A 24,817-nucleotide genomic window follows, 5' to 3' on the forward strand; every position below is an offset into this window, starting at 1 on the left:
CAGTGGAAAGGGATACATTTATGCCGCAACCACAATGGGCGTTACCACACAGTATTTTCAAGATATGGAAGTAGAGCAATTCTCTTTATGCTGAACCCGCATGTAACACACACCACTTTGGCCACCGTTTTTACTCTAGCCCAGCTCACAACAATCACTAATTTCACTAAATAGTGCCACTGATTCACAGACCACCACAAGAAACCAACAGTAGGATTATGATAAGTAAACCCGCAGAGAATATTTAACTAATATCACTGTGCGTTAATCTAGTCACCCATTAACCTGCTTTAATCAATGACTAGCCTAAGACCCAACGCATTACCCTTGTAGGCTATCGCCAAGGCATCCCAGATCCCCAGATCTTCCCACCGGCTGGTGAAGAAGAATCGACTAAATAAGGTATTATGATACTCCAAGTAAAGATAGTAATACCACAACACCATTAATTAAATATGCACTAAGGTTTCTGCAATATATTAATTATAGAACCAGTGAACCTACAGCATCCCATTGGCTTGTCGGCTGACAAGCACCAGAAGCAGTAAAAGAACAGAGGAATCATACCCCTAACACTAAGGTGAGCACATTAAGGGTGCCCCTCACCTAATGTAGTTTTTTCACTGACCCATGGAAGGCCCCGACCCACTGTTCTTTTCATTCATAGGCTGTCCAACCTATTCTCAGTCCTGATGAAGACCTGCCCCAGATGCACATAGTCAGCGCATCACTACTAGGGTCGAAATGTCAACGTACTCTGCTATATATCTGACTGCACAAAGTCCGATAGGAACAAAAAGAAATCATTCATTGCCGAAAGACTATTGTGATTACAGTTGATAGTTTGAAAATTTTCATTTTTATGTATACATGTTGTGTAACCTGTAATTGTCAATCACAAACCACGATCTACACTACTTGTTGTATTCATTGTATATGTCTTTTGTATAATGGACAGCATACCTAATGCTCTATTTAGTCAAAACCTATGAGAAAGTTGAATACTAAAGATTTACTTTCTCATCATTTGGGTCAGTGTTCATTTATTTGTCCTACTACGTATGTACCCCTCCTGGGACATATAAGTGCATTTTAAGTATTAAGTACCATGTTAAATTGAACTGTTCCTCCCGACAGAACCATTATTGTTTGTTAAAAGCCATATCAGTGCTGGCAGTAAAAGTCTCCAGAAGAAAGAAGAAGAAGCGCTCGAGGCCCCAGGAGGCCGAAGAGGAGTCACCTGGCAAGGTAGAACATAGGATCATCCCAGACCTTAGGGCAGGAGCTGGGAGAGGAGGATGTGCCGGGGCACACCCCACGAGTGGCAGAGCACATGACCTCCAGGCGCAAAGCAACCCACTCAACGCCATGGAGAACAGGCACCCAAAGGCGACCAGAACCCTCCAGCAGAGCGCAAGCCATATGACAGCTACGCAGGATACGATAAGTCCCAAATATAGGAACCCTCTTTGGAAAAACTTCCTCAGCAGAGGAAAAACAAAAAGAGCCACAGGAAAAAACACCCCGCGACAGGCTTGACAAGCAGCCCAAGCAAGCAGAAGGCCTAATCTTAGGGCCAAGTCTGCACAACAATTGTAACACACATGATCAACAAAAGGGCCGTCCAGCAGCCAACAACGCCAAAAGTCCCAAGGAAGGACTCAAATGGCCAGAAAACACACACACAGCCAGAACCACCAGCCTAAAAAGGGCCAGAGTCAACCCAACTCCGGAGTCACTGAGGAGGGGACGGAGGAGGAGTGTAAGGCGGAGGAGGAGGATGTGGAGGAGGAGGAGGAAGAGGGTGGAGCCCTGCCAAGAGCCTCTGGATGGCGGAGACGGTCGGGGCATGGAACAACGGACTCCCATCAATTGGAAGGTTGATGAGTCGCTTCTGAATATTCTCAGGGAATACTCCATTCCGAAGCCAAGCATGGCGACGGAGAGCGACCGAGAAAGCCATGGCCAGGCCCAGCACCTCTGAGATGCCCAGAGCGGAACTGAGAATAAACGCCGCAAGCTCCCGGCCATCCAACGCATGATGCCATAAATCCACCTGGCCACCCTCCTGGGACGCTGCGGACCCCAGAGACTCAGCCGAGTCCCACAAACAGGAGGAGGCCCGAGCCATGACACACAAGGTGTTCAAGGTCCGCCGGGCAGCACTGGTTGAGGCGAACATGTTGCACCCCCAAGAGTCCAACCAGCGAGCCTCTCGAAGTGGCGGAGTCAACAGCGGCGACAGGGAGGGAAAGGCAGTCCGCAAAAGAGGACTGGAGGCAGAGGGGTGGAGGGAAATGCATGCCGGGTCACGCGGCGCCGGGAGGTGCCGGTGCAGATGATATTGCGGCACTGGGTCCCCTGAGGCAGGACGCCTCCAAGCCCCTGTCAAGGAAGAAAGGAGGGAACCCTCACAGGGAGGCAAGATTTCCCTCCCATCAGAGCCCTGGTGGAGGACCTCCAACAGATGGTCCGCCAGGAAGTGAGCCACTGGGTCACCCCTACGCAGATTGCCCACAGCCGTGGACACAGCATGAGGGAAGGCCACACCCGCCTCCGTAGGTAGGGAAAGCAGCTCATCCGTGGGCAACGGCTGCAAACTAAAACGGCCACCCCCAAGGCCAAGCGGGATGGGCAAGGACCTGACCTGAAAGTCAGAAGGAGCCGAAGAATGAGGGACCTGCCGCTCTTCCGACGAACACCTCTGCCTCAGGAAGGGCGGGGAGCCGCCCTTCGACGCCGGTGAAAAAGACACCACACGGCGACCAGTCTCCAGGGAGGACGACACCAAAATATAGCCTGCCTCCGGAGAGGAAGGAGCGTCCTAAGACGAATCCGTGGTATGACCATTGCGTGGAGCCCTAGAGTCCGCAGCCCGAGGCAGGTTGTCAGCACCATCCGGCGTTGCCGGACAAGGTTCCTCCAAGTCACCTAGCATCGGAGACCGGAGCAGAGCTGGAGTCGAACCGGCTCCGGGGCGGCGGTGAAACAGCGCCGACCCGCCCCCGTCGAGGTAGCCTCCTGCATGGGGGAACCCGACGGGCCTGGGGAGCGGCATGAAGCCCTCTGCCAGCTGTGGCCCAGAATGAGGTGTAGATCGCTCTGCAACTCATGAGGCGGTGCCAGGGACGATTCAACCGCTGACTCGCCCTCCGTCGAGGCGGTCGCCCGTGGGGAGGGACGAGAGGGGCCCGGCGAGCGGTCCTCACCTGACCACGACCCGGAGCGGGACGGTCCAGCTGCTGCCGGCGTAGCGGCGTCACTTAGGCCTTAGACAGGACCACCTTATCAAAGGACCGAGAGGGACTCGGGGATGCGACCCGAGCCCGGGCAACCTCCTGCGACACCACAGGGACTCCAGCAGGAGTTTGCGGCGAGGCAGAGACACCGTGGCCTGAAGGAGGTGTCCCAGAGGAGCCGCACCCCAACAACACCTCATCCTCCAACCTGGATCTGAACCAGTTGGCGCTGGGGCCAGAGCCGCCACAGCAAGGGGTCTGCCGACGCCCCAGGAGGGGAAGGAGGGGGAGTCGCCAGCGAGGCCTACAAAACCGCCGCGTATGTCTCCATTTGGACTCTCGACACCCCAACACCGGGAAACGGTGGATAGGACGCCACGCAGGGCCGCATCACCCGCGAGAGTCCACACCCACGGTAGGCCCGGAAACCAGCCACCGGGGACAGACTGCAACACTTACCCACCAGGGAGCGACGCTCACGTGACATCGGAGAAGTGTGAGGACGAAGACCACGGCCGAACTTGAAGCCGTCCGCCGACGCAGACCGAGGGGAGGACGTCGACCTGGAAAGACGCGCCGAGAGAAGTTTCATGCGGTGCTCCCGCCGCGACTTCGGCTTCAACTGCTGACAGGCCTCGCAGTCGATGGTGCTGTGATCCTCCCCCAAGCACCACATACAAATGAGGTGAGGGTCCGACGCCGACATAAGATGCCCACAAAACATTTTGAAGCCCGAAGGCATTCGCACACTGTTCCAAAGTCCAAAAGAAAATGGAGAAAAAAGGGCCCGAAACGGGCCGGATCTGCGTTGCACGCGGAAAAGGAAAAAACTAGCGTTGGCGCGCTTGGGTGGGTCTTATTTGACCTTGCTGATGTCACGTGCGCGGACAACGCCTGGGCGGAGTCGCGTGATGTCGTCCCGCCCCCGGCGCGCAAGAATGCTGTGGCAAAAAAGTTTCCGGATCCAGTCTCACACCTCGGGATATTCTACGTAAAGGAATCTGCGGCTAGTAGTCTATCAGATACTATGGTTTGACAATTGTTGATAGTTTGAAGGTGAAAGGGGGAATGGGTGATTAGTATGCCCTGCAACCAAATGTATTTTTCTTCTCTAGATAGCCTGCCCTGGTTGATCATGAAAAGAGTGTAGAAGTATCCCCTTTGTTCTTAGTGGGTCTTGGTTGTTTTAATATTGGTATAATGAATGTGGTTTACTCACGTCCACCTAGAGCTAAACCTAAAATAAACTGCCCTCTTCTAGGGAATCCAGCCCGCTGGGTATGCTGCTCTCCAACTTAAGCATCTTTCTAGCTCTCAATGGCTTCTTACTTAATCGTGACATTTTTCTTCTCAAGTACATGTCTGGAAAGTCACTCAGCTACATTTGAGGATCTGACATATTCATTGTCCTTGGTTTCTTAATCTATATATAGCTGAAGGCTTTCAGGTTATTAGTACCTGGGAAAGGTGTGAGGTATGAAATGTGTAGACTGTGAGGTTGTTTCTCCACAGGATATATTTATAGCAATTCATAAAGCATTTCATGGTCAAGTTTCGAAAGAGCCAAGTCATCTGTAATCTGGCTTGAGAGACAATGACGTTTCAGGTTAAATGTCTTATTTTGGGCAGTGTTGGACAAGACTTGATATGAAGTGCGCATATTTTATAATCAATTAATGTGACAGAAATACAAGTCAGAGGTCATAGAAAACAATGGTCATTTGTTTATCAGAACATATTTGAAGATCAAACTCTCAGGCAGTCTTCCAGGCACTGGTAAAAGAACTCCACCAGAAAAGATGATTAATTAGATGAAAAGGGTCCAATCTATGGGACAAATATGGGGTGGGGTGGACTTACAATAGAGATACCTTAATGAGGATCAATTTCCTTCTGACAAAAAACTATAAATCAAGGTCACATGTCAAAATTCATGTAACCATCCCATTGCCTCTGAAACCTGCCATTTGAACGCAGAGCAAGGGATAAGTGACGGGCTGCTCAGAGTGCATATTCTGGATTAAAGACTTGCAAATCAGAAGCCACACATAAGGCAAACAAAGTATCATATAAAAAACATTAGAAGGGGAAAAATATGAAGCCTTTCCTTTCGCTAACACATTGAGTAAGAAATCTGCAACTATACAAGTGGGGGCAAGCCTGGCAACCAAAAGGCAAAAGCCAAGGAGAAAGGGTACCAAAAAACTGTACAGTGGTGAAATAGCCTGCAATTCACATGAGGTGGAAGGCTTGAAATCCATGAACTACCTATGAAAGTGAGAGAGAACTGCAACCAGAGAACACAAACAGAGGTGAGCTACCTGTAATCCATAAGCAATGCTGTGTATTTAAAAGGAAATTGTGAATGATTGCAGGACTCACCTGCTGTTCTTGGTGTTCACTCCAACGGCCGAAAATTCAATGACTCTGGTGTTGGAATCCAGGGTGGCTCCTGGTGGAGCACCACGCGGACCTCTCTGGTCTGGGTTGCGTCTACTTTGACTGATGTAATCAGAGTCTTCAAGCTCAAAGTGACAATAGGGCATAATGCTTTTACCCTTCACTGCCAGAACTGGGCCTTGCTGCGGTGCCATTAGGTTCGGGATACTAGCAAAAAAAGAATATAGTTATTAATGTACATGACCCTAGATTTTTTTTCTTAAAAAATATTCGGTCTATGCTTTACTTTTTCCTTCCAGATCTGCTTTGTGCGTTTGAAAAGCTCTACATACTGTACATGCCGCAAAACCATTTCTGAAAAAGGTTACATGGGAGAAGAAAACAAGCAATAACTATCATACTGAAGACCCAAGGACGTGTTTTGCGGGTTTCTTGTACCTGTGATTGAACAGCATTTGTCAGAAATACAAACCAGAAAATACACGTATGAGGAATGTATCTGAGGAGATACATGGAGGACAGTTGCAAATAATATTCTCTATTGTTTCTCAAAAATATTTTATTGCTATTGACTCTTCAAACCATGCCCAATTGGTGTAAATTACTAAGGATCATCCCATGCAATATGCGTAATGAAGCCGCCTTGTTCAGTTGCTACATTCAAAGCAGGCGCAAATGGATAGGCTCCGAGATGACCAAACAGAAGCAAAGACATTCAATTTAAACCTATAGTCATTGCTTATCCTTAAGCTCTATTTTATTGTTGTAGCACAACACCCTGAGTTGGTTTCCAGACCCAGATTACACAAAACGAGGAAAAAACAATTTCAAGGACCTTATAGGAACTCTTAAAACCGACTGCAAAAAAACATTCCATGAAAAATGGTTTGTAATTTTTTTATCCCTTCCATAATTCCCTTTCCCAATTTCATTGAGTTGGTTTGCAGTGATTCCGGAGTAATATGGAGCTCAAGGACACACAATTACAAGGCTGTAACATTTATTTATCTTTAGACCCATCTATCTGTCACATATTCAGGATCTTTATAGTGTAGTGAACCAAGGGGGCACAATATCAGTCTGTACTCTGAAATTAGTGCAGTCGCATAAGTCACAAGCATAAATTAAATGTTGAGAGCAATATGATATTAAACAAGTGGCATTAAAACTCATTTGCCATTAATATATGTGTGAACGCTGACTGTGCACACTCGAGTGCAACTACCGCTTGTAGATATATTTGCCCTTGCTTACCATGGGTGTTCATCGGCCTGGTCCAGCACCACAGAACATTTTCTATGGTTTGCCACTACACACTTGTAAAACAATCACTGAGGTGCCAGCTCATAAAGTGTGCATCAGCCAGATACTACGGTGTGAATGATATGTGTAGCAACATGAAAGTCCCCTGCAGAGCATACAGACGCACAGCTGCATGTAAAGCTGGTATCTTGACTTTTATTTGGCCCACTGTGAGCGCATATGCTTTGGCCTGACCTTGGCAATGCAAGGTCCAAGACCTATGCTGTGATCTCACAGAGCGCACTAAGTTGGCGCTCAAATTAGAAAAAGGACTACTGTCCTGAGTGTCTGACCTAAAGCAGTGTTGGCAGCGTACCACACTTTGTGACTTGTAGTGCAACCAGACCTTTTTCTCGGTGTCAGTTATAGTGTGAACTGCTGACACCTCTAGTGTAAAGTTACGCCATTATGTGAAACCAAGAACCGACATCACATGTGCATGTCGAGTACATGTGCATGTACAATGAGCATGTGACACACATATGGTAGTGGGACTTTGTGTATGCAGTGAGACAAGCAGGATATATTTTGGATAGCCCGGGTTTTAGCATGGCACAAGATGGAGAATGAGGATACCTTCAACAGACAATGAAGTACCTGCTTTCCTGTAGCTGGAGGGTGGAGAACCAGACACTGAAGTCAGTAGGATACAGACAGGGCCACCTTTAAAAATTAGAGGAAGACTTTTTTAGAAAGCGACTGCAAATTAGTTTTCCATGAGCACTGGCGTTTGGTAAATAGTAGGAGTGAGGGCGGGGCTGCAGTTTTTGTTGTTCAAGTACCGGTGCTGAAAAGTGTAGGCATTGAAGGCCTTTTTGTCTCTAATTAATACTAGGCTAATGACAGGCAGATGCAGAGAGCTCACACTCCCATGTTGTACAACTGCTTCGGGCCAGCCACACTGCTATATATTCTGATCAAGGCATCACTCTACACCAGAGAAGAATGGAAATTACGTGAGAGGAAAGCAACACAAAAAGGTCCTGCAGCATGAGACAGTGGATCCAAATTCACTGTATGTAAAAAGAGTATCAAAGTGAGGTTCAGACCACTTACTTTGATCCAGTCACAAGTTTGCATAACCAGGACTGGTATCTACCTAACAGCCAGTACCAGATGTGAGGGAACATCTTTTCAAGTCCACACTTTTTTCTAAAGGAGTGGAGTATCTGCCTGCAGAGCCTAGAAGCCCACCTTTCAGCTGAGAGAGAGAGGTAGTGTGTCTGGCCCCGCAGGAGAGACTGTCTCAGAGGATAGGCCCAGTGTGTTCCTGGCATGAGGAGCACCCAGATGAAGTTGACAAACCCAAGAGAACAATCCTGAAGTGACCTGTGCTGTGAACTGATTGGCCGGTCTTTCTGGGCAGTTTTTGAGGCGCTGCAAATAAGACTGTACCACAACGTGTCCTTCTGTGATGCCTGGCAGCCTGCCCTTGGGCGAGTGACAGGTTATACTGCTTCCAACGAGGCCTCAAATTAGTCACGAGCTTGCAACTGCGCACAGACACCATGAAGAAGACATGTCCTTGAGGTTGCAACTTTTGCATGCAGAAGTGCTGGTCTATGCTGCCCTCCGCGAGCTGCTGCTGCCAAAGACTAGTACGGCTGCACAAGCCTGCTCTCAGAGCCAGTCCTGTGAAGATCACCCTTCTTGCAGCAGCCACTGCAGTAATCTACAAAGGAGAAGGACTCCCCGTGAGGGCAGGAATGCCACCCACTCCCGCCACAGGACAGATTGCCAAAAGGCAACTGCAGGGCATAGTTGCACAAAAGGGGACGAGAAAGAGACAGACACAGGCAAATCTGCTGCACCCACTGAGCTTTGTTTGGCACAAAAGCCACTAAAGACATTGAACTCATTTAACTTGTGAGAATATTTGAGTAATTTACACTTGGGCCTGCAAATGCCCTAGTTTAGTGGTGGTAACAGCACGATCTCAAGCATAGCGGGAGGAAAGACAACTTTTGTGGAAGGGAGGGGAAGTATTGCATCTTATGATTAAAGCACAACTTATAACAAACCTGATTAATGGATTATTTGGATAATGTAGTATTTCTGCTATGAGATTAACCATGCTTTATTTTTGTTAAAGAGAAGAAATGGACTTGACATTAGGTTATGGAGTGGGTTGTTTTGACTATGGAGTTCTGAGCTCTTGCCCACAACACAACGTCCGTGAGAAGCTTGTAACTGTATGCTCTGTTACCCTAAGAGTCAAGCATGGAAAGCATGTACTCAGTCAGGGTTTTAGAGCCACAGAATGACAGACCCAAGGACATCAGTGGCAAACAGCCTTACCCATCATGGTTGGGCCTAGTAGTCCCTGTCTGCCCAGGGCCCTCCCCAACGAGCTCTGACAATATGCAATATTACATTTTCTTAGAAGAGTACATGGGACTTGGCTTGTACCAGGAGCACAACTTCCTTCCCCACCTGCAGTTTACAAAGTATGCGATTTTGGAAAAGGTGATGGACAGAGTTTCTGAATGATGCAGAATACTCCTACCCAGTCAAGAGATCAGGGCTTGATCCATCACCGTTTTTTAGCTCACTGCACCATCCCAGCTCAGAACCTGGCTACATGCAAATTAGTCTGTTCCTGTCCCAGTGCATGATGGGAACAGGGCAAACCAAACTACCAAGCCAATTCTTATACTGGGAGGGAGACAAGCTTCCGGGGACCGGTTTCTGGCATTTCAGCCGTCGTCGGCCCGGCTTGCTTGAATCCTGATGGTGCAATGAGCAAGGGACTCACGTCTGAGTATACCCTCCCACACTTAGTGTGGATAAAATCGATTTTGGAAAAGGTGATGGACAGAGTTTCTGAATGATGCAGAATACTCCTACCCAGTCAAGAGATCAGGGCTTGATCCATCACCGTTTTTTAGCTCACTGCACCACCCCAGCTCAGAACCTGGCTACATGCAAATTAGTCTGTTCCTGTCCCAGTGCATGATGGGAACAGGGCAAACCAAACTACCAAGCCAATTCTTATACTGGGAAGGAGACAAGCTTCCGGGGACCGGTTTCTGGCATTTCAGCCGTCGTCGGCCCGGCTTGCTTGAATCCTGATGGTGCAATGAGCAAGGGACTCACGTCTGAGTATACCCTCCCACACTTAGGAGCCGATTATGATCGCGGAGATCACTGAGGAGGAGGGGACGTCCGCATGGGCTGCGGAGTCCCCTCCTGTGCGATTAGGATGTGACCGCCACCCTGGCGGTCACATCCTCTATTTTTAACATTGCTGCGGGTGCGGCTTCAAGCTGCACCCGCGGCAATGTTAAAAATGCAGTCATTGCATTTGCATGCAGAAAGAGGCAGGCACCTCGCGGTGCCTGCCGCTTTCTGCATACAAATGCAGGGGGGTATCATAGGTACCCCCCATGTGCGCCCCCCACCCCCCCCTCCTCCACCTAGGGGGCCCGCAACGGGCCCCCGCAGTGAAGTTACACATGCTTTTCCACGGCGGAAAAGCCGCCGCAGAAAAGCATGTTTTACATCCCATCCTAATCTGCCTGACGGTGTCTGAGAGACACCGTCACCAGATTAGAGCTTTTCCGCCGCGGTTGTAAGCCAGCCGCGGCGGAAAAGCTGCGGACGGAAACCAGGACCCACCAGCCCTCCTAATGTGGAGGTGGGTCTTTGGTCAGTCCGCTGCGGTTTTTCCGCATCCTCTGGGCTGGCGGTGGCTTCCGCCGGCCCCGAGGATGCGGAAAAACCGCAATCCTAATGAGCCCCTAAGTGTGGATAAAATCGATTTTGGAAGGTGATGGACAGAGTTTCTGAATGATGCAGAATACTCCTACCCAGTCAAGAGATCAGGGCTTGATCCATCACCGTTTTTTAGCTCACTGCACCATCCCAGCTCAGAACCTGGCTACATGCAAATTAGTCTGTTCCTGTCCCAGTGCATGATGGAAACAGGGCAAACCAAACTACCAAGCCAATTCTTATACTGGGAAGGAGACAAGCTTCCGGGGACCGGTTTCTGGCATTTCAGCCGTCGTCGGCCCGGCGTGCTTGAATCCTGATGGTGCAATGAGCAAGGGACTCACGTCTGAGTATACCCTCCCACACTTAGTGTGGATAAAATCGATTTTGGAAAAGGTGATGGACAGAGTTTCTGAATGATGCAGAATACTCCTACCCAGTCAAGAGATCAGGGCTTGATCCATCACCGTTTTTTAGCTCACTGCACCATCCCAGCTCAGAACCTGGCTACATGCAAATTAGTCTGTTCCTGTCCCAGTTTACAAATTATGCCCCATAATTTCTCATTTGAAAACAAGTTAAACATTTGCTTTAACAATTAAGAATTCTTTCCTGATTTTAAAGCTCCTAAGTCAATCCTTTTGAGAGTTTAAATTATTTAAAACAGAAAATGATTGTTACCTGCTTCTATCCCCGTAATGCTCAGTTCTTTTGTTACAGATACTAAACATTTAGCCAAGATATGAATTTAGACAAAAAACACAATAGCTGGAAGGTTACACCAGTCTTAACAAGGTTGACATTGACAATGTGGTGACTGGAATCCAAAACAATGTCATAAAGATCCTCAATAATATACTTGTACAACAGAATGTTAAAAAGCCCATGGAATCTCATGGTCAGAACTAGAGTCAGTGGGCGTTCCTTAACAAGTGCTGAAGAAAAGTCTTGCATAGTCTTGTTTTACAAGATGCAGGCTGGAGAGGACGTGTTGTTAAGTGCACACTTAAGGACTAAGCTTCTCCTCTATAATGAAAGGAATAGTAATACTGCGTCCCAGCCCAGACCTATGAAGACTATCTAAAACAGAAACTAAGGACTGGACAAAGAGTCCCATATGACCAGAAAGGAAGAAAAAAGCTTCAAAAGTTGGAGGGAAAGTGTCCCATTTGATATACTTTGACTTCATGAAGGGATCTTATAAAACAACCTTTCGGTCCTGACGTAAGCCATAGACCCACAGGGTGCAAAGTTGGCTGAAAAATGGTGACCTGGTTCTTCCAGAGATTGATGTGAGACTCACCTAATACCTCTCTTTTCACATCTTGCATTTTTAATCATACCACTACCTTTGATCTTCTTAATAAAATGTGTCCTCCTGTAGGCGGGCAGTTACTATGCGGAAGTGCTTTTCTAATCTTTCCTGCCTGCAGCCTTTAAACGCGAGAGAGAGCCCTGGACAGACGCTGACACTGCTACCTTTTCCACCGCTCCACCGCTGCCTGCTATCTCCCCCCGCCGCAGCCTTCCTCCATCAGCGCCGCCGCAGTGTGGGGGAGAGAGACTACACCTCCTAGCGGCCTCCGCGACCGGAAGTCGCGTTGAGGCGGAGCGCGCCAGGAGGCGCATAAAAACGGCAATCACCTGCAGAGGAGTGGGTGCTTTTCTAATCTTTCCTGCCTGCAGCCTTTAAACGCGAGAGAGAGCCCCTGGACAGACGCTGACACTGCTACCTTTTCCACCGCTCCACCGCTGCCTGCTATCTCCCCCCGCCGCAGCCTTCCTCCATCAGCGCTGCCGCAGTGTGGGGGAGAGAGACTACACCTCCCAGGGGCCTCCGCGTCCGGAAGTCGCGTTGAGGCGGAGTGCGCCAGGAGGCGCATAAAAACGGCAATCATCTCCCGCGTCGCGGGAGCGCACGGGGCCGCGCCGGGCTAAGCCCGGGCAAAGGGCGGGCCCTCTGTGGCCCTCAGGGGACCAAAGGAGACGGGACGGGCCATCCCCCTAACATCCGCACTGGAAAAATCTCGACCAAAAGGCTCCAAACAAGTCGATACTGGGAGGCTACACATCCACTTTTAGCGGATGACGAAAGTGCCAAAAACCCCAATGGCCACCAGATCAACTACGAGACTGAAACCTGTGAGTACCCCACTACCAACTATAACTGCTATTGACAAAATGCTGCAAAAAACTATTAGTGTAGTGGCGGACGCCATCCAGGACACAGAGAGACGCCTCTCTTTGACCCCAGATATGCGTTTTCCTAATCTATCTTTACACACTACTAATAATACATGCATTATGGATGATAGCTCTAACTCACAAGAATCACTACTGTTGCAATCGTTTTCAGACCTACCAAATTCGCACAGGAAGGATACAACATCAAAACCCTTGTTTACGTGCCCAACAACGATCGCAAATGAGAGCAGCCCCCCAATCCTAAGCACTACTGGAAATAACACAAATCACTTGCATACATCTTCTCCAGACCCTGAGGTCCAGTTAATAGAGAGCCAGTCAACAGCAAGTCTAATTGCCCCGATGCCTGCACTCGATCAATCACCTCACAAGAAGAAGTGCGCAAAGAAAAAGCGTAAGACCAAACATCCCATGAAAAATATTCATCATTCTGTAGGCAAGTCTAAGAGTTCAATTAAAGACTTATGGCAGAAACTCACTCGGGAGAAACCTACTGTCAATATCGCAACAGGGTCCCCCCCTATTCTCCCTCTTGACTCAGTCTTTACTCGCAATCGTAATAACAAACCAGAGACCATTCAGGTTAACAAGCAGACTGGTCACATAATCGAAGCACCCATACAGACTATGCCATCCCTATCTGATATTGAAACCTTGATTAAATCTCTTTTACACCCCATCAACAATCAGATAGCTAAAATACAGAAGGCTCTAGGGAAATTTGAAAGAGCGCAGAATGAAGTTTCATCTAAAATTCTCAAGATGCTCAAAGCACCCATCACGACTTCCACCTTTGTGCCAGTGAGCACAAATCTTAACATCAGCAACCCGAAACCCAAAAATCCCAATGATAGTAACTCAGTGGCCAGCCCTGCTAAACAGGCTACAACACAGAAACAGGGCCCGCCAACTGTAATTACTTTGCCCATAGCACAACAAGTAACCCAAACGCCAGCCCAGATACCGCCTACAAATAATGTGCAGCATACTCTCGTTCCCGTGGATGCCGAAGATAGTGAATGGGCTGCGGAGAGTTCTCCTATAGCCACAACTAGACTCAATAATGAAACATCTAAGCACCGTAGCATCCCACCCAAAAATAATCCCACTATTGTATCAGGGACAAACCAACCCACACCTAGACTGACAATAATGCTTACACACATAAATCTTCCCCCCAAATCTAACGCCCACACAATAGTTATGATTGGGGTACCCAAGTTAGCTGAAAACACAAGGGAAACTAACATTGAACTTAAGAACAAGGTTATGCAGTGGTTAACCATTCATAGACCACTTCCCTCTCACATAATAGGGACAATTTCCCAAGTTAGGAGAGTAGATTGGGTGGGTACCAGATATAAATCAACTGAGGGAGACTGTATTGTCATCAACTTCAAAGACAGGGGAGCTGCTAAATTTATTGCCAACTGGAGGAGCTCCTCTACTGACAGCCTGATTCGTACAATGGGTTTAAGTTATTTCTATCCACGTAACCCCGATGGCCTTAGATATAACACCAAACTTCCACATGGATATGATGGGCCCCCGGTGGCTGATATCTACCCTCAAACACGGCCCACTGCCCTAGCCCGCAGTCTGGGGAGAATAACGAATTTAGATGCATATCGACATGCTCATTCTTGGGAAAATAGAACATATAACTATCCAACATATCCTTTGTACGAGAATCTAGAACCTGTCTACTACCCATATACAAGATCACACCCAACTCACAATTTATATCAGATCCCAACTTCAAATAGATATGAAGCTCTTTATAACTATGACAGCGACTACCTTGATGAGGTAGATTGACTGGTACCTGTCTCATCTCCCAGTCCTTTAAGTAACCAGATAAAACTCGCTGTGCCTTCAAATTCAATAAAACCCGCTGTCAATGAAAACACCCACATTACCTCCAGTGCACACATAAATACTCTCAATACAGAGATGATAATACTTAGTTCTGAAAGTTTATCTCCTCAAGGTGCACCTGCTCCTCTCTCCGTTGACACAGGCCTCCCTAATATCAATAACAACACACACCTAAATCATCTACATAGCGATAGCAGCTCCCAGACAGATATCGAAAGGCATGTTGACCTGCACCTGCCCTCATCACCACACACGACAGCTGAGATGGGGAATCCACATAACAATCTTAGTACCATCAAAATCTTATCATGGAACATTGCAGGTTTGGCCTCAAAAATCAAAGATCATTCCTGGATAGCCTTTGTTAAAAATTTTACCATATTGTGCTTCCAGGAAACTTGGCTTACCAACAATAATGTTTTCATTGAAGGTTTCCAAAGCTTCTTCGTTCCCGGCCTTTCTTCACCCAGTGGAAGGGCAAAGGGGGGGCTGGCAATATTCATTAGCCTCTGGCTAGTGATACAGATAAAAAACAGATGTCAAGACAATATCAACATACAGGTCCTGGAGCTTAGAAAAGGCAAAAATGTACTAACTTTGGTTAACTTTTACAATGCCATATCGCCTTCAGGTGATTGCAACATCGTCAAACTCCACGAGCACCTTCACGAAAACCTGGCAGTTATACCACGGAACAAAATAATTGTAGGTGATTTTAATGTGCATATCTGTGGTCACCCGACAATGTCATCCCTGGGTTCCATGGGTTGTGGAAACAGATCAGGCCTTCATTTTGTGCACTGCCCACGTGGCTCAAATATGAATAACCTAATAGACGGCCTAGACCTGAGAAATGCGATGACCCTGAAAGAGGATTCCTTTATCTACAAAACTCCAACCTATAAAGGTTCAGAACAAGGTTCCTTTATTGATCATATATTGCTCTCCGTTGATTTGGCAAATACAGCTTCAAATTTTAACATCCATGAAAATATCCATAGCGACCATAATCCGATCTCAGTGGAAATTAAAAGTGGACTGTTTGAACTCAGCAAAAATCGCAAAGACCCAGGTGTTCTAAAATTAATTAATGGAAACCGACGACTAAAGTGGTCCTCAATAAACAGTGAAGCCTTACTTGAATCAGTTAAAACGAGTTGTGTTCAAGAACTCACCATCTGCTCCTCAAACACCACTCCCCCGGATCTTATACTATCTGCATATGCCGAATTGACCAAAATAGTGGATAAACTGCTCTCTGTACCAATGAAGGGTCAAGTCAACCAACAGCCACGATGGTTCGATCATACCTGCTCAAGAGCCGGTCGGCAACTAAAAATGGCTCTGAAGAACAAACCAAGGGATCCCACCTTAATCAAAATATTACGCTCTGATTATAGATCTGCTTTGGCATCACGCAAAAAAGCTATTAAGGTGAGCATCTGGGAATCCTTACTCGATCCATCCATCCTGGGCAACAATTCCAAGTTTTGGAGCTTAATAAACAAACCAATGTTTGACGATCCGAATGCTGTTACAATTGGAACCTCCATACCCGAAAGTGACTGGGTCTCTCACTTCAGTGCAATTTTTAAAAGCGACGACACACAGCAAACGCAAGCCCCAATACTCCCTGTAGAAGCTCCGTTGTTATTCACAGACAAAGAAGTGGAAAGGGGGATTCGCTGTCTGACCAGCAACAAGGCCCCGGGTCTGGATGGCCTCCCCCCAGACCTATTTAAATCCAACGTCGACTTCTGGGCTCCAATCCTCGCGGCAGTGGTTAACGCTGGAGCCGCTACCAAGGCCCCTAAGTCCTGGGGAGCTTCAACTATTGTACCCGTGTACAAAAAAGGAGACAGAAGTAACGCAGCTTGCTACAGGCCAATTTCACTGATTAACTCTGTCGCCAAGGTTGTTGGTGGGATCATCCTAAATAGGTTATCTACCTGGGCCAAAAACAACAAGGTTATGTCGCCAGCACAATATGGCTTCAGACCAGGACATTCCACAATAACACAATGCCTGAACCTATACCTAATTAGTGGCAAATATACACTGGCCAGAAATGGTATACTTAATATGGCCTTTATGGACCTTTCATCGGCATTCGACTGTGTCGACAGAAATAAACTTTGGGATGTCTTGCTGAAAATGGGGGTTGAAAAAAACGTAATCAATTTCTTGGCCGATCTTCACAGCGATACACAAGCGAATGTGCGATACACTAAAGACCTAAAAGTGACCAAAGACTTTAAAATAAATCGGGGGGTCAGACAGGGCTGTATTTTAGCGCCATTTCTTTTTAATTTATACATTAATGATTTAGAAGAGCATCTTTTAGGAACAAACACGGATTACCCATACATAGGTAAAAGGGGCGTCCCCGTCCTTCTCTATGCTGACGACGCCGTCCTCATCTCAAGAACTGCACTTGGCCTCCAAATTTTACTGGATTCCTTTTTTCATTTTATGAACTCTCGAGGCCTGTGTATTAACAACGCCAAATCATTCATCATGAAGGTAGGATATGGGTCCAAGAAGATTTACCCTTTATCTGTTAATGGGGAAAAAATACCCTACACAACATCTTTTTCCTACCTTGGCGTACTGTTCAACAGTAAACTTACATGGGGACCAGCATTAAAGAAAAAGAGAGGTGACTTGATAAGGACCAACGCGGCAATAACTGACTTTGCTCACAAAATGGGCAACACACCCGTGGCTGCGTTAATGAAATTATACCAAGCCAAGAGCATATCAGTTGCCTGCTATGGGAGTGACCTCTGGGGTTTTTTACCAGTGCCTGACCTAATAATCGCAGAAAATAACTTTTTAAAACAAATCTTATGTTTACCGAAAAGTACGGCCAACTTCTCCATCCACGAGGAACTGGGCATGTCACACTTAGAGGATAAAATTGCAGTAAACCCCCTCTTGTGCTGGCTAAATAGTTGGCTGAACAACGAAATACCTTTCACTCAGGAACATTTTATCTGAAGCACTCACATGGGATGGGAAACTAAAGATACCCTGGATAAAGTACATTCGAGACTGTCTTCAAAACTTGGGCAGGTTGGACCTCTTCTCAGCACAGCACAGCACAGTAACAAAGTATGATGTAACATCTGTAAAGACTTCTTTTCTAATGAACCGTCAGTTGGCGAGGGAAGAGACTGAACTGAAGAAGGGCAGTGTGTTGAACCATACCTTATCCAAAACATGCATTCAAATAGAACCATATTTATCCTGGGTCATCTCCAGATATGAGCGCTTTTTAATGACTAGATTTCGTTTTGACCTTTTTCATCTGTTGCTAGCTGTGCCCAGTGGAGCCCATAGGGGGCAAGTGTTGCCAGCTTGCGGCTGCGACAATAAGTCTCCGCAAGATCTGGCGCACTTTTTATTTATATGCCCATACTATACCGTACCTCGAAAAACGTTTTTAAAACCCCTTCTTAAAAAACTGAATTTCGTGCAAATAAGGCCCGCACTGATTTATCTTAAAATGTTGCACTGTGAAAGCAGTTTATATGTAATCAATTTTTTAAAAACAGCCCTGAGATTTAGGAAAAGTATGGAAGGTTAATAAGTATCTTAATGAACTGTACTGCCGCTTCTGTATGAGCTGTGATAGGGTATATCACAATTTACTGTTTTATATCTAACTGTTTTTAAATGATGAACTGTTCACATATGTGTTACTTTTCTTTTTCTATGTACTTTTATGACTGATTTTACCTTCAGTCGAATAAAGAAATTTTGAATTGAATTGAATTGTGTCCTTTCTAAAGGTAGAAGGTATTTTAAAATTTTATTTTCTCATATGGTGGATCCCATATGGTCTCAGATTCAAGAGACAATCCCTCCTGGTGGATGAAAAGTGGAACAACACTGTTGAGGTTCTCAAAACAATTTTGGTGTTGCCAAACATCTCAACACAACTCTTCCACTCTGTTTGATTTTACATGTTCATTTAAGGGAAGTTGAGTGGGACTTTAACTTGTCCCGCCCTCTTTTGATTCTTGAGGTACTAAATGGCAAGCAATTGTTAACCACTTTAATGCCTTGGTGTTAGCACAACTCTGCTGAATCTTTTTAAAAAATTGGTATTACATTCCTCAAACACATTTACCTCATTAGTCTTTTTCTGCAACCTAATGGATTTTTGGGGAACATTCAGGGATCTCTATTGGTTCAAGGCCCACATCAGTTTCAGTACAGCCTGAAGATATAATGAAAAATGTGGATATACTGGGTTTATTTCAACAAACTTTCTCAAAATTTTGCAACATTTCTCAAATGGACAGAAATCCCAGAGTGCGCCAAGGAAAAATTGCTCTGAATTTCTGCAGTCCAGCAATACTAAATGTGTGTGAGTTTTCCTAAGGAATGCAGTCTGCACAATTGCTTATGTAACATAGCAGCTCACAAAATTGTGGCAAAATCACATCTAAGGGTCTACTGTTCATTTGATGACAGATTTCGAATTCTATATAGAAGGTATAACTATTTATTTTCTAATTATGTACGCCCAAAGGAGTCTATTTGAAGCGAGCCAGCCTTACTTTGCAGTCTCTGACTAGCCAGGAGAACTCCACAGACACCGTGATTGGCTGGCTAAGACCTTTATGTTTATGGTTTTTAAACTGTACAGTAGTTCAGACACATGAAGACTAATAAAACATGGAAATAAAGACTATGAATTAATATAAAATTGTTCTATATTGTTGCATGAGAGCTATAGTACACAATACGAGAAGTCTCAACTTTGGGCTCAGTAGCAATCCGGCTGATAAGAAGCATAGGATTTTTAGTCTCTTCTCTGTAGGGAGAGATTGTAAGATTGAAGTCACCTCAGGCATGGGTGTTAGTATTTGTGTAAAGTTGTAATTACCTCTATGTAGTGTTCTGTAGGGCTCCATCTATGCATATATAAATATTGCTTGTGTGTCAGGATGTCGATTATTTGAGTGAGGGAGAGATGAACAAGTTACTTACCTTCGGAAACTATATATCTGTAAGACACATAGATTGGTTATAGATTACTTACCTTTAGAAAAGATACCTTTAAAATTACCCCCAGGCGTCAGTCTGGATCTGGAGAATTTTTTCGTCAGCAGTACCCCTGCGTGTTGAAAGGTGGCGTCGGTCGGCTACGCATTTGTCGTTAGATGACGTTGCGGTAGCTACTTAGACGCCGCCCTTGCGCACGGACGTCAGTTCTTTTACAGAACATTCCACTCCAGAAACGCAGAGCCATGCAAGACACTGACCACTGGTGTGCAAAACTAGGGCCCTGAAAGGAAATTTCTGACCCTAGAAATCAGTTTGAAGAATGGGGATGAGGAGTGGGGCAGTAAGGAATCTATAACTAATCTATGTCTCTTACAGATATATTGTTACTGAAGGTAAGTAACTTGTTCATCTGAAAGAGACAATTAGTTATATATTTCTTACCTTTAGAATAGATACCCCAGCAATACCAACCCCGGAGGTGGGTTTGCGAACCAAGTTCACACCAGAAAGTTCTGGAGAATAGAACGGCCAAAAAAGCTGTCTCTACGGACAGTAGGGTTTTGTGAACGTGTGCTGAGATGCCCATGTTGCTGCCTGACAGATGTCATTGAGGGGGAACTCTCTGTCCCAAAGCAGTGGTAGCTGCCATTGCCCTGGCCGAATGGGCGCGCAAAATAACCCACCTAGAGATGGTCCGTTTGTGCATGGCCCGACCTTTTTGGTGCTCACGTAGCCAACAAAGAGATGGTCATCCACCTAGAATTGCTTGGTGCGATCCAAATAAAAGGAAAACGCATGTTTTGGATCCCGACGGTGGAGCCTCTCTTCCTCCTTACAAGGATGCAGAGTGAGAAAGAAGGTGGGAAAAGTGATGGTTTGACCAATGTGGAAAGAAGTAACCACTTTGGGAAGAAAAGAGGGTCGAGTTCGAAGGACAACCCTGTTCGAATGAATCGCCAGAAAAGGAGATTTTGACGAAAGAGCTTGGAGCTTACTCACCCTGTGAGCAGAGGTGATGGCCACCAGAAAGGCAGTCTTTAAAGTGAGAAGTCTGAGAGGACAGTTATGTAGCGGCTCAAAGGGAGCGCACATAAGATAAGTAAGAACCTAATTCAAGTCCCATTGAGGCATTATGAAGGGAACAGGATGAACAAGATGAGTAATGCCCTTAAGAAAACGATTTACAACAGGGGACTTGAAAAGAGAAGATGAGAAAGGCTGAAATGGCTGAGAGATAGCCCTTAAGAGTGCCCAGAGCAGAGTCCTGCTGGGTCAAAGAAAGGAGAAACAAGAGAACCTCAGAAAGAGGGGCAGAAAGGGGATCCACAGCCTTTGATGCGCACCATGCCACAAATGTGTTCCATCTGCAGGCGTATACAGTCTTAGTGGAGGGACACCTGGCTGCCAAGATAACATCACAGACTTCGGGAGGAAGGCTGTCAACTGCTGTCGCTCAATCTCCACGCAAGGAGGTGGAGGCTGGACAGGTTCGGATGGAGGACCGTCCCCTGCAGCTGCAACAGAAAATCCTCCCTAAGAGGCAGTCTGATCGGAGGATCGATGACCATGTGTAACAGCTCCGGATACCAGACTCTTCGTGCCCAATCCGGAGCCACAAGAATTACTTGGGCCTAGTCACGCTTGATCTTCTTCAGCACTCTGGGTAGAAGTGGTATAGGCGGAAAGGCGTATAGAAGACCACAACTCCACTGGGGACAAAAAGTATCTCCTAGCGAGTGCCGCCTTGGAAATTCCAACGTGCAGAATTGCTGACATTGCTCGTTCTCTTCGGGGGCTAACAGATCTAACCAAGGCTCTCCCCAATGCAGAGAGAGACCTTGCACCGCCTCCGAGTGAAGATGCCATTTGTGATCCATCATGCACCTGCCGCTGAGTTTGTCCGCCCTGGCGTTCAGTGATTCATAGTCTTTATTTCCATGTTTTATTAGTCTTCATGTGTCTGAACTACTGTACAGTTTAAAAACCATAACCATAAAGGTCTTAGCCAGCCAATCACGGTGTCTGCCAGATGTTGAACCACCAGGGATATGCCCTGACGTTCCAGCCATGTCCAGAGGGAGAGCCTCATAACATAGGGTCCACAACCCCACCTCACCCTGTTTGTTGCAGTACCACATGGCGGCGGTGTTGTCCATGAACAGCTGCACTACTCTTACCCGGAAAGAGGGAAGGAATGCTTTTAGCACAAGACGGATCAGCCGGAACTCCAAAAAGGGTGATGTGAAACCTGGACTCCGCCAGAGACCAGAGGCCTCTGATCTCCGCCTCTCCCATGTGGCGACCCTACCCCAGAAGTGATGCATCCGTCACCACTGTGAACTCCGGTTGGGGAAGGGAGAGTGATCTGCCGTTGACTCAATCCTGGTTCGTTAGCCACCACTGCAATTGTCGTGAAGTGCCCTCCAAGATCTGAAGGCAATCGGACAGATTCCCCTGATGTTGTGCCCACTGGAACTTTAGGTCCGGCTGCAGAGCCCGCCTATGCCATCTGGCATGATCTACCAGCAGGATGCAGGAGGCCATGAGGCCCAGCAGCCTCAGGGTCATTCTGACCGAAACCCGAGATAGAGGCTAAAAGATCGGAATCATAGCCCAAATATCCCGGACTTGCAGCTTGGGAGGATAAGCCAGAAACTGCGTTGTGTCCAGAACTGCTCCAATGAAAAGGCGCTTCTGGGAGGGAGTCAGGTGTGACTTTGGCACGTTGATAGTGAACCCCAGCGAATGCAGGAGGTCCGCCATACTCAGGAGGTGGGAGACGACTGCCTGGGGCAAGCCCGCCTTCAACAGCAAGTTCTCGAGATAGTGGAAGACTGGAACCCCTGATCGGCGCAGATGAGATGCCACCACTGCCATTACTTTTGTGAACACCCGAGGGTCACTGGTAAGACCGAAGGGGAGCACGGTACACTGAAAGTGCTTGTGGCTTACCTTGAGCCGCAGATAATGCCTGTGGCCTGGAAGGATGGGAATGTGAAAATATGCAAATTGCAGGTCTAACGCCACCATCAAGTCTCCTTGGTCTAGGGCAGACAAGACCTGAGCCAATGTGAGCATTTTGAATTTCTCCTTTTTGAGGAAGAGATTGACCGTCCGAAGATCAAAAATTGGCCAAAGCTCCTTGTTCTTCTTCGGAATCAGAAAGTTGTGGGAATAACAGCCACTGCCTACTTCTGAAGCTGGGAGCCTTTCTATAGCTCCTTTGGCCAAAAGAGCTGTAACTTCCTGTTGGAGCAACTTTAAATGATCCTCCACCAGCCACGGAGAAGAAAAGAAAGGAAAGGAAGAGAATAGCCCTCCTGGAAGATCTGCAAGACCCACTTGTCTGTTGTTATAGATCTCCAGAGGGAGAGATGATGACACATTCTCCCACCCACTGGAGTAGTGTGGTCCTGCAGGATCAGCCTAGGAGCGCTTGGAGGCTGCGGCTGCTGGGGGCAGTGTGGTAGATGACTTCTCGCCTCCCACCCACTGGAGTAGTGTGGTCCTGCAGAATCAGCCTAGGAGTGCTTGGAGGCTGCGGCTGCTGGGGGCAGTGTGGTAGACTACTTCTGGCCTCCATTCTGAGGATAGAATATACCTCGTCCACGAAGGGCTTAGGTAGTGTGAGCTGGACAGTGGCTAGGATAGGGCTGACGTGGCAGGAAACCCCTTCCGTTGAAGGAAGACCTGCCATGAGGAGTGGAGGAGAGGCCCAAGGATCTGGCTGTAGCTCGAGAGTCCTTGAACCTGACCAGGGCTGAGTCTACCGTTTACCCAAAAAGGCAGGTTCCATCAAAGGGCATGCCCATCAAATTGGCTTGGACATCCCCATAGAAGCCAGTAGTATGAAGCCAGGTATGGCGTCTCAAGGCCACCGTCGCTGAAATCGACCTGCCCAGCGAATCGGTCGAATCTAATCTACAACAAATGGTGAATTTTGATGCATCTCGCCCTTCCTTTAAGGCTTGGGAGAGCACAGCCCTGGCCTCCTCCGGGACTTGTGGCAGCACTTGCGCAACTGTCTCCCAAAGAGAATGGAAGAGACTGCCCAATAAGCACGCTGTATTCACCGACCGCAAAGCCAGAGTGGAGGAAGACAACATCTTCTTCCCAAATGAGTCCAGTCTCTTGGATTCGCTATCCGGAGGGGCAGAAGGGAATGTACCTTGGGACGTAGAGGCCTGCACCATCAAACTTTCTGGGGTGGGGTGTTGGCTGAGGAACTTTGGGTCACCCGGAGCTGGGGGATGGCAGCGTGCAATTGTCCTATTCACAGGAGCCCCTGTGCTAGGCTTGGAACACTTTCCTAGAAGGACGTCCGTAAGTGCCTCATTAAAGGACAGTAGGGGTTCATAAGTGGAAGCCCCAGGCTGATGCACCTCGGTAAGAAGATTAGTTCTGACCTGCACTGAGGGCAGCTCCAGTCCAAGGACCTCAGCTGCCCTCTTAACCACTATGGCGTAGGACTCAACCTACTCCATACCACTGTAGGCGGAGAGAGGATGCCAGTGTCTAGGGAAGTATCCAAACCACTGGCTTTCCCAAGTTCCCCATACCAGTCCAGTGTCTCCTCTGAGACATCCTGTTTCCCCATAGGGTATCCAGACTCCTCCCATTCCTCTCCTGAGCCCAGCACATCCACAAAGTGCTCAGGCGACAACATAGAACCCCTGGGTTCAGTCGACGTCGGAATCGGCGTCACTCGACGCCATTCTGGCTCTGTGTCATCGAGGATGAGGATGGGGCTTGAATCACCGAAGGGCATCGGTGATGTCGTAGGCACCGACTTCCTATTTGACGACGGGGAAGGTCACGTTGGCACAACCGGCATCAAACTGGATCTGGGATCGGATCCCTGAGGCCCCACCAAAGCCATTGCCAAAGCCAACAGCGTCAAACCCGATGAGGCCCCATCCGACCCCGCAGGGCCTGAGGGCTCACCAACGGGGTCCGTCCACTCAAATACGCGGCGCATGGCCTCGTAAAACTCTTTAATTAGAGCGGGAGTCGCTCCGGCTCCCGGAAAGGGTGGGATCCGCGAAGTCGACTCAGGCTCC

The 24,817-nt window shown here is 47.4% G+C and overlaps 1 protein-coding gene across 1 annotated transcript in view; it reads right to left on the bottom strand.

The window, feature by feature from the left end:
- The window catches only part of HYDIN (HYDIN axonemal central pair apparatus protein), a 2,950,008-nt gene that overhangs the window by 539,922 nt on the left and 2,385,269 nt on the right, over positions 1-24,817 (bottom strand). The window contains exon 70 of the mRNA XM_086945295.1: positions 5,622-5,846. Within this exon, the coding sequence (XP_086801421.1) occupies positions 5,622-5,846 (225 nt within the window). The remainder of the gene's footprint in view (positions 1-5,621; positions 5,847-24,817) is intronic.

This window comes from Lissotriton vulgaris, chromosome 12, assembly GCF_964263255.1.
Source record: "Lissotriton vulgaris chromosome 12, aLisVul1.2, whole genome shotgun sequence".
NCBI classification, from domain to species: domain Eukaryota; kingdom Metazoa; phylum Chordata; class Amphibia; order Caudata; family Salamandridae; genus Lissotriton; species Lissotriton vulgaris.